The 10,978-nt window shown below is 30.6% G+C and overlaps 1 protein-coding gene across 2 annotated transcripts; it reads right to left on the bottom strand.

Moving 5' to 3' along the window:
- Nucleotides 1-565: 565 nt before the first annotated feature.
- LOC124917408 (protein MEI2-like 4) lies at nt 566-7,312 on the bottom strand. 2 transcript variants are annotated; one of them, XM_047457857.1, is made up of 15 exons: nt 6,719-7,312; nt 6,160-6,290; nt 6,006-6,051; nt 4,780-5,094; nt 4,320-4,699; nt 4,074-4,232; nt 3,644-3,760; nt 3,420-3,550; nt 3,260-3,336; nt 2,771-3,190; nt 1,960-2,563; nt 1,806-1,890; nt 1,651-1,719; nt 1,382-1,561; nt 566-1,283 (listed from the first exon to the last, which is right to left on the bottom strand). In XM_047457857.1, exons 2-15 carry the CDS (start codon nt 6,232-6,234, stop codon nt 1,152-1,154), a joined length of 2,790 nt encoding a protein of 929 aa, XP_047313813.1. In that variant the 5' UTR covers nt 6,235-6,290; nt 6,719-7,312; the 3' UTR covers nt 566-1,151. The 2 variants fall into 2 exon arrangements, with proteins under 2 accessions (XP_047313813.1, XP_047313814.1); XM_047457858.1 differs by having other exon boundaries at nt 4,320-4,660.
- Nucleotides 7,313-10,978: the final 3,666 nt, after the last annotated feature.

The following is a 10,978-nucleotide window of genomic DNA, read 5'->3' as shown; positions in this document are numbered from 1 at the left end:
CCCTTTAAGTCTTTTTATCAAAAATAATTATTAATTCCTCAAAATCATCACCCATCATTTAATTTTTCTCTCTTAGTTTTTTAAAAAAACCCATAAAAGGCCTAAGTTAATATTATAGTTCAATGTAACTCATCATTAAAAATCAAAATAGTCAATAAAATTAAGGACATAGCTATTCCATCATCATCATCAATATCAAGCCAAGATGTGGATGGCAAAGAATGGCATCCATATTTGTTTTGTCAACTTATTTTACAACCAATCAATTAACCAACAACCCCCCAGTCAACATCCTCTTTTTTAATTTTTTTTTAATACTTTTTCCATTTTCAAACCTCACATTAATTTCATTGGTGATTATTTGGCTAAAAGCCATTATTTCTTTATTACATTATCTCTTTCTTGTGGACTAAAATTTTATAACATTCAACTATAAATATATATATATATATACTATTGTCAGTTCAAAACATTAAATTGAAGTTAAATGTATGAAGAGTGAAATACAAGAATTGGCAATTTGGACAAAGTTTATTTTCAGTAAGAATGAAAAGGTCAAACAGGATAGCAAATCAAATTGTTAGAACAATACAGTAATCATCAATGATCATGGGTACATACAACATGTTTAAATCTCAAAAAACTTAAACAACAACAACAACACTTCTTCTTCTCAGTCTGTAATCGAGTCAATTCATCAATTCATCCCCTGCCCGCCTCAGGAATCATAACCTCTATATTATTATAGCACAGCAAAATGAAGAACAACAACAATAACAAGAAGAAGAAAAGAAAGGAAGGAACGAAGGATGACCATATAGGGGTGGGGTGTTTTTTTTTAAGTTTCTTGGCCTCCTCCGATCCATAAAAGCTTGACAAATCTCCTGTACATATAACACTTACTATATGTCTATTTATAGATAAAAACTTCCACCCCTTCTTCTCACAAGTCAAACCCCAATCCAAAATTTTGATTCTCCTTTCTCACCTTTTCTTTTTTTTATATTAACTTTTCAAAACTCCCCCAAGCAAATAAGGGATTCATCTTTTTGGTCAATTCCTTCACAATTCTTCGAACCATTCAAGAACCAGCAAAAAAGTAACTCTTTTTCTTTTTTTTCTTGTTAGCCATGCCTAAATTCAAATAGAAGTTAGAACCCTGGAACTGGAACTGGTGGCTCATTGTTGACATAAGATTCTTGTTCTTGATGGTTTTCCTCGCTTGTTCCAGCTCGGCTTTTGCTGGGCCTAGCTCGAATGTTAACTCCCATTGGAAAGGGAACCTGCATATAAATGATGAGGAATGTTTTGGTTTAAGCAAGGCCAGACTAATTAAGTTTTTCTCAAGTATAATATTTGATAATCATCATTCAAGTTTTACCTGATCGCCAGCATTGGGGCCCTCGGTATTGAAGAGAATGGGGCGACAGCGTTTGTCCTCATTCATCAAACTTGAGTTCTGGAAATGAGCTATAAGAGCTGGCTTCCCCTGTATACGACCATAGGCAAGTGATGCCACCTTTTCGCTATTGAATTTTTCCCATTTCTTACCATTAAATGCCTAGAATAAAACAAAAAGGTTAATTTTACTTCATTAGCTTTGTACGTAAAAATCAATAGAAAAAAATTATTGTTAGCGAGTCGCTGAACCTGATAAAAGGGAATAATCATAGAAGGATCAATCATGTTGATAAATGCATATCCCACGTTACATTTATTCTGTAGTCAACAGAAATAAACTTAAAAATCAGTAATAGACTTATAAAAAAATCCTCTCTAGGGTAGTACAAACAAATTTCCCTTACCTTGAAATCGATGGGTAAGTAAAGGAAGTCGTATGTTCCTCGATGACGGTCGTCAATTGCTGCTAATAGCATCTTGGAAGTGTACCTGAAGAAACCATATCATTTTTAGACTTGTGGGAAATAGAATATTTTTAACTTTTATGTTTTGACATACTTGTTAGGAATGTTCTTTATCATAAGAGTAGTCCTGATGTCTTCTCCTCCGAGAATGCGATCAATGTCAAGTTCAAATTGTTTCTTGTTGTCAATTTGATTAGAAGAGCCTTCACTTCTGCGGCTTCTAGTCCTTTCATTAAGACATTCAAAAGAACTAGCCATGGGCACCATTTGCCCTCTACCAGGAAACATAAAACATCTCTGAGGATGCCCGACATTCTGGGAGGGAAGGGGTAGGTCTACGTAATTTCCACCAACATGAGAAAACATGTTTTGAGGAACCGACATTCTCGAGTTCCCAAGAGAACCTGGATGGAAACCCGAAGCATCTGGGGAATCTCCTGCATAAGTAGTTTGCCTTTCCCAAATCGAATGGTTGGAAGATGGTGCTGATCCAACATGATGATGATGGTGGTTTGGAGGCAGAATTGAACTCATCATATGTGCTCTCGGAAGTGCATGAGGATGAGTGGCACGGGACCCACTGACGAATGATGATGAGTTAGGCCACATCATTCCTTGAGTTTGCGGGGAATTATTACTCCACATATAAGGAGATCCTCGAGGTGCTGATGATCCACCATTTGCAGAAGAACTGAACACTGAGAAGGCCAGGCAGAAAAAGAAGACAACATTCAGATCAGAAGATATGCAAAATAATAAATAGTGGGCAACTAAAATACCCTTACAAATATTTTAAATATAAAGGATATTTTAATCATTTAACTCAAATAATCCACTTTTTCATCAAACAAGCTTGGGGTTTTCAATCATAAAAAGAACACGGATGTATGAAGCTAGCTACATACCAGTGTCATTCATTTCGATGGAATGTGGATTTGAGCTTAATCTAGAAAAATGCAGGTTTTCAATCCTTTCAGCTGGTCTAATGATATTAACATTTGCCGCTATGCTTGGAGAGTTGCAGGAAGCGTTGGTGGTGAAACCGTCATGATACTCGGGCAGGGAGTGTGGATGAAGATTTTGAGAGCTCAAATTTGGGGAACCTTGGAAATCAAATTTCATATGTCCCAATGTTGGGCTGTTGTTTGGAAGACTCTGACGAATAGAATCAAGTTTCATTAAGGAGTTAGGAACACTAGATGAGATCCCATGGCGGAATGCATTATCCAGGAATTGGTTGTAAGGGGATTGAATAGATGAGTGTGTTCCTGAGAGAGCTCCGTTATCCATGGAAGATGATGTCATTCCCCGATGTAAAAATGATCCTGCAAAACACTAGTTAATTAGAAAAAAATATTTAACAGTCAATTTTTTCATAATAAGATTCATTGTACCCGGCATTGTTAATGCTGAATTATTTGCAAGGTTACTTAGTTGTAGATAGAAACTAGATTCGTCTTGTTCAACCTGACTGTTGCATTCCGGAAAAAAAAAACTGTTTAGGCAATAAACAATTGAAATCTATAGAATGATGATGATTAAAGATGGACAGACCGTTTAGTTTCAACTTTAATAAGCTTTCCAGCTATGTCAATCTGGTTTAGTGCATGAAGAGCAGCTTCTGCGTCTCTAACATCGTAAAACTCAATAAGTTTGTGTTGGCTTTGGTGTGCACCATCGTAGATCTGTAAGTCAGCATAAGAAAAGAATAAGAAAAAAATTAGTAAAAGATGTCCAATTAGATGACTTCCAAGGAGGAACTTTGAATAGACACTCGCCTCTTTAATCTCGCCATAGTCGCCGAAAATCTGGCATATCTCCTCATTTGAAACAGAAGAATCTAGATTGGAAATCATGAGGGTCCCTTGATTTACATCTTTCTCCGAAGGATTGTCCTGAGATAATATAAAATTACTCGTAGGAAATAAGTGAAATTATTGAAAAATGTGGTACCACTAGGTTGTTTTGTTATCAACTTCTTTTTCGCATTGATCATGATTTGAAAATTTTACATTTGTGACAAAATTAGAAGATTTAAAAACTAATCTGATCTCTTTACCAAATGTAGCAACAAAAATAACACTACAATCTGATAATCACTCAAAAAAATCTAATACCAGACGATTTTTCAAGAGCATCTGTGTGTTTCCAAATAGTCACTATTCATATCATGAATGACAGGCAAACAATGCAGAATAAAAAGAAAACCTTTGGAAAGGAAAAGTGTATGTCGAGCTTCCTATGCCTCAACGGTTTGTGCTGAAGAGCTTTCATTGCATTTTTGGCCGCCCTTATATCATAATATGATATCATAACAAACCCCCTATTTTTACATGTGGTATATAGAGTGCGAATATCTCCATATTGCTGCCCATAGAAAATGTACCAGATTCTCAGTTATAAGAACACACATATTAACTAAAATGTAGGCACTACTAGAAGAACATGGCTAACCTCAAAAAGGGTATGTAATTCAGAGTCTTCAATGCTACTGTTTATGTTCCGAACAAACAATGTACGAGATGGATTTTCCCTAGAAGAATGCTCCAGATTGAAGTCACTTTTTCCCAGACGGAAGTTATCATCTCCTAGATCCATACCTCCAACGCTGTTAAAGAGGTCTAAATCTTCAGCATCGTCTCCACCATTGTGTTGTGCTGCATAGTCAAGTCCGTCAGTTACACCAGAAAGTAAGTCTTCATCGTCAGGGAGAAGATTTCCAATTGTCTGTGCCTCAATCTCCTCAAGAGATTCAAATGGATCTACTTCATCATAGGGAGACACAGCAGTACCAGCTGAATGACCATAAGAAGCGTTAACTTGAGGAAACCTCACTGTCAAATGAAAGCATAACAAATTGGGGAAGAGGCTGAAATATAAACTTGGGGGGGAATTTTGCAGTTTGTTGACTTACAATGACAGTGTCGGCTAAATAATTCGGACAATGAGCTTGAGAACAGTCCATTCTCATACTGCTGCACACCCATCATATGATTTCCTTCACCTTTCTTTGGGAAAGATGATGGATCTGCCTTCAAGATGGATCTTGCTCCTGAACTCAGATCTAGATGCCTCTTCATAGCTGCTCTCTCTGCTCCCACGGCATGTTTCTCCAAACTATGTCCAAATTTTGGGCTTTGGATTATGCGTGGATCATGATGTCCAAAGGAATGTGCTTGAGACTCCAAAGGTGATGAAACAATTGAACTGTTATGTGCTGCTGCAGAAGCTGCATACATTTTCACACATGGATAAGAATAGCATTAACATGATAACCTCTCTTAGAGGATGTGAATTAAATTAAATTATCCAAATATTCTCAAATCCGTCACAATATGAAGACTCGAACTCATGACCTTTGGAAGGTGAATTCTTGTGATCTACCACTGAGCTAATTAGTCTTCCATTCAAAGCATCGTTTAAATTAACACAATACCATTCTTCTGTTTATTATTTATTCCAATATAAATACAATAAAGGGAAAAATAGTCATATATCCTCAAATAAATATATAATTCACTTATCTACCCAAACAAAATTATTTTACTATTTAATCAAAATTAGACTAATAATAATACAAACAATGCATATACCAATTCTTGAACACTTAACAGTAAATTTTTAAGTTGAGTTATTCATTGAATTGGACCAAACAAGATCATTTATTATAATCTACATTTTCGTAGACCAGGTTTTTCCCTGGAGGCTACTGCAACATCAGACCGCAAAATCCCTACTTTAATCAATCTGCTTAATTGAACTTGAGACATCACATCTTAACTCCATATAAACATTTACATCGGCATTGTACAGGCAGGGAACATTTAGAAAGGATGCATGTGCATTTATGTTAAGTTAATACTGCAAACTACAAGCAACAACCTAAGTTACTATGGGACCAATCATCAAGTAAACAACACAGTTTGGGACATTTATTGCAAACATTTTCTACTTAAGTACATAGTTAGAAGCCAAGAGAAAAAGGAGATCAATAGCCTATTCTTCCATTTAAATACATGGTTCATAAAAATGCACATCTGGAGTACAAGAAAAAAGAATTGAATTACTAAACCAACTGTAACAAACTATTTACAGCATTTAAGGAATTCAGAAATAGTCAAGAGGCTAGTTTAAACCTACCGTAGTCGGCTGGTGAGGTTCCAGACTTCCAAAAGCCCACCTGTCTCTGTCAATTGTAGACAATTAGATGCTTAATAATCGAAAAGGCAAACTAGGACTACTCCAAAGAGAGAAAAAAAAATAAAGTATTTGATCATCGAACAAGCATCAATACCTCATTAGGGAAATGCACGTGCTCTGAGAAGAAAGAAGATGATAAACCATTTGAGTCCATTCTTTCCGATGGCATGGTGGCCCCAAGAGAAACAATTGGATTCCAAGTTTAACAAATTTCAGTGAGTTCCGCTGTTAAAACCATTTACATACATCAGAATTCATGGCATCGTGAATGTCTAACTACAGCATGGTGGCCCCAAAGACAAACTAAAGGGGGTTGATGACGAATTAAGACAGTCTTGATGGCAAAAACGTACATTGATAACAGCAGTTATGTGATAAACTAGAAATCATCTCTCTTTAAGGAAAGATTGTTAGAGAATTAAGGAAGAACAACAGATTATTATAGTTTAGCAAAATTCTGATAAGACAATTGTAATAACAACACATGATTTCAGCTCAAAATTCAGCAAACTCCAAAATTCATCCATCGATCGGACAGAATATATTACCACCAAAATGAATCAAACAATCACCACCTTTACCTCGTCCGACGAATTAAACAAAGGGTAATTGCGAAATTAAATAACAAAGAGAATAGGTAAAGAAAGAAGCACCTTTTTATTTTCGGTTGAAAGTAGAGAGCGGTGTTAGGAAACGTGATTTGACAAGAACATGCGAGAGAATTTAAACGAAATGGTGAATGAAGGTTAAGGATCTGGAGAGAGATTGAGAAATAGAATGGATTACGCCATAAGGCAAGGAAGAGTGAATAAGGGATCTAGGTATCTGTGCCGTGTTAGAGCTTCAAACGCTTGGTAGCTTACATCTCCTGTTCCTCTCATTGCACGTTAACCTCGTGTAATAATCTATCTACCTTTTACATTAAAAATGTTTCCATAATTATGCCCAAACAAGGAATCTATGTTTTCAGTGCCTTCTCCTCCTAACCTCGCCGGACGATTCACAGCCTCCCTCCGGAATTCATGAAGTTTCCGGCGAGGGAGGAAGATCCTCCCGGCGGGATTGGGATCGGTAGATGAGAGAATTCCAAGAGGGAGAGAAATAAATGGATCGCGTAATTTGGGAAAAGTAGATTAAAAAAATAATTAATACAAAATAGAAAAAAAGGATCAGAGAAACCAAACCCGTTCCTATAAACACGAGGCCTGCAATGGAGTTTCAGATCGGGAGAAGAAGAGAAGAAGAAGATGAAGAGAGAGAAAAGAAGGAGAGAAGATGATAGATGCCGGTGGTGGTTGCCGTTAAAGAGTTAATAAACGCCGGTTGTCATAAAATTATAATTAATAATTAAATTCTGTTTTCTTTTTTTTCCTCGGGAAATAAAAGTGTTTTCATGTTAAAAACAAAATAAAAAATATTAAATAAAGTTTTTTCATACCTATTTTACTCTTGTTACTTGTTAGTGCTTCTTGAATGATTATTTGTGTTGGAAAATGTTGAGTAAGTTAATATATATATATAATATAAGATTTGATATTAATAAAATGAAATATTAATGAGCATGCATGATTTACAAGAATATAAAAAAAATATTGCATTAATTAATTGTAAACAAATGCAATAATATGGGATACAACAAATTTTAATCCTTACTCTATTAATCACAATATAAAAATATTATACTTATTATTTTTATTAAATATTAATACATTTTAATTTCTAACTAAAACAAATTATTTAAATAATATAAATCCAAACAAGATTTGAAATACTGCTATCCAACTAATGAATAATAGTTGGCCTTTCAACTTTCAAATTGATAGAGGCAGTAAATTGACAACCTTTAAGTTTATTAAGCAGTTTTTTTTTTCTATTTTATTCATTATATTGATCTTACAAGCCTATATTGCTTATTTGGTGCATTATTCTCTTTTATTTGGTTAAAAAAATTCTTTTAAAAAAAATGATTAATTTTTTTTTATCTAGCATGTATCAAAACAAATATTATGTATTCACTTTTAATCACATTTGTCATATAAAATAAAAACAAAATTAATTTCACTTTTTATTTTAAAATTTTAAAATATAATTATTAAAAATATAGCTCATATTAAATGTAATCATTTATCAAATTTTATGGTATTATGAAAAATGAATTTGTGTATATAAATATTAATCTAATTTATCATCTTGTTTTTCAAATAAAATTATAATTTTACAGCTTGAATTTCAAAAATATATTATAAAAAATTATATTTTATATTAATTTTAAATAATATATTTATGAAAATTCAAATCAAACTAGAAACACTTCATTCATTTGTTAATAAACAAAAGGTATTTAGTTTCAAAATAAATAATTTTATCCTCATATAAGTAATTCAAACCAACTACTACAAAGTTATTAATACTTTTTTCACAATTAAGAATTAAGATTTTTTTTAAATGATAAAATCATTTTATTAATTTATATTGTGACAATTTATTGTGAAAATAATCAAAATATATATGCCTAAAATTGGGTGGAGCCAAATTCAACTTTTTTTCAATTCAAAATGTACATTTAAAATAATTAAAATAATATTGATAGATGTGAATGGTTCATTTAAATTTAATATAAAAATATCATGTTAATTTGAAAACTATATACTTTAAAATATTTTTATCATTTACTTTCCCATATTTTAATTAAGCTATACAATATTATTACAAGCTTATCCTTACAAGATTGTAGTTGTGAGATAACATTGTTGCTGAATTATTATCCAATTTTTGTAAAAACATATATCTATGTTTAAATTATTTAGTAATTGGATCACAATATATTCTTTATTTGTTAAATTAATGAGAAAATAATAATAACTGTGTATGTATCTCCTCCATTAAAATGAACTTTTTAACCAACTAAATTTTTTTTTTATAAATGTTAATGGGATTATAATATTTAATTTTATTTAAATTGAATATAAAATGTTAAATATTTTAAATATTTTTTTTTTTAACATTTGAACAATGATAATAAATTTATACTAATAATGCAATGTGTTAAAATAAGTAGACATGACTATGAGATAAAAAAAAAATTAAAAATAGTCAATATAATTATGTTAAAATTTCTTTTACGTGAAAATTAATTAAAAATGTAAACTATCATGTGGCATGAGTTATTAATGATAGGATATTTATATATTATATGTTATTCATAATTATATAAATGATGATATTTATATTATTGGGTAATTTATTTTGACAATCTTATCTAAATGCTATAATATTATATATTATTTATATAGAAGATACATCCGAACTATGAAATTCGATTCGAGGTGGATTAAATGAGTCAGAAAAAAGAAAAAGAAAATAATTAAAAAGAAGAAGATATATTAGTTTTTATAATCATATCCCATCACTGTTTTGTGGACCCTCTCATCTCAATCATTCAATTTTGGACTTCGACTGCTAATTTATGAAGAAAGGATCACATATACTAATATATTTTTTTAAACTATTATTATATTCCCTCTTTTAATATTATACCGTATTTTATCTTCAATAAATTAGTTCATATAAACATATATTACAAAATTAGAGTTTCCCTCTGTCTGAAAAAATAAATTATTTTATGTTAAATAACTGAATATAAGTCTATAAATTCAAAAATTAACTAATTAATATCTTTATTTTTTTATTTTAATGTTAAAAGTTAGCATAATTTTTATAAACTTTCACTTTTAACTTAAAAGTATTTTTTGAGTAAAAATCAAACTTATAACATTTTATATACTTTTATAAATTATTAATAAAATACTTTTTATTTTAATTATAAATTTATTCATTATTTTTTTTATATACTTAGTTAGTGTCTTTCCAAGTTAAACATTTTTTTTTTTGTATAACTTTAAATAATATTATTTAAAATTAGCACTGTTATTCAAATTAATAATTTCGAATAAAATAGTAGAAAAACTTGTTTAGTGGAGAATAATAAATAGATAAATTTTACTTGGGATTAAGTCCACTAAATCATAGATATCCAAATGAGAAACTTTTGTTTTTCAATTTGTTATGCTTAATACAGAGCAATATAAGATTATACTGGTCTAATTATTCAAATAATTGACCATCTATTTCTAGCATCATTACTTAGTTATCAATAAATATATGTACTTACATTAAGCTCAAAACAAAAACTCTAAATTCAATTGTTTAGACATGGGAGATTTGTATCTATTAACAACACTTCATATTATGGAAAGAAATATAAGTATATGAAAAACATGTTAAAAATATTATAGAAGAAAATCATTTATTCCAAATAATAGTTGGCATTTTAAAAATAGTAAAAAAACCCAAAATGTTTATTTCCACCACCACATAAAATGCCTTAATTCGACTAAGAGACAAAGATACATGTCTCATTTACAAATAGAAAACATAATTTAGGGAATTAGATGTTTAATATATTTAAATTAAAATAAAATATATTTAGAACTTTCACTATTAGACCATTTTTAACCCACAAATTCATTCTAAAATAAAAAATGTAATAAACGTCACATCAAATAATAATTCATCTTCAACCCAAAAACTCATTTTCAAACTCAAACTCTTTATTAATATTTTTGGAGAAAAAATGGGAGAATGACACTTAATTATTTAACCAGGCTAGAAGAGGAGATAACTTTATTAATATTATTTATATATTTATCAACATTATATATTTAACTTTAATCTTTTCTCATTCATTTAATAAAATTAAAATAATTATATATCAATAATTCATACACAACAAAATAAACATTACTAAAAATAAATTATATAAACAATATTAATATATATAATATATATATAAAAATTAAACCTATAATTTTAAACAACTCAGTTTGTAAATATTAAATATAAATTACCTTCTG

This window comes from Impatiens glandulifera, unplaced genomic scaffold (assembly GCF_907164915.1).
Source record: "Impatiens glandulifera unplaced genomic scaffold, dImpGla2.1, whole genome shotgun sequence".
Lineage (NCBI taxonomy): Eukaryota > Viridiplantae > Streptophyta > Magnoliopsida > Ericales > Balsaminaceae > Impatiens > Impatiens glandulifera.
The sequence above is the reverse complement of the archived record's forward strand: the minus strand, read 5'-3'. Positions and strand labels throughout refer to the sequence as shown.

Coding starts and splice junctions, on each gene's coding strand:
- LOC124917408 (XM_047457857.1), bottom strand. CDS start 6,234: ATGCCATCGGAAAGAATGGACTCAAATGGTTTATCATCTTCTTTCTTC. Junction 6,052..6,159: donor ACGTGCATTTCCCTAATGAG/GTATTGATGCTT, acceptor TACAATTGACAG/AGACAGGTGGGCTTTTGGAA. Junction 3,551..3,643: donor ACTATGGCGAGATTAAAGAG/GCGAGTGTCTAT, acceptor GCTGACTTACAG/ATCTACGATGGTGCACACCA.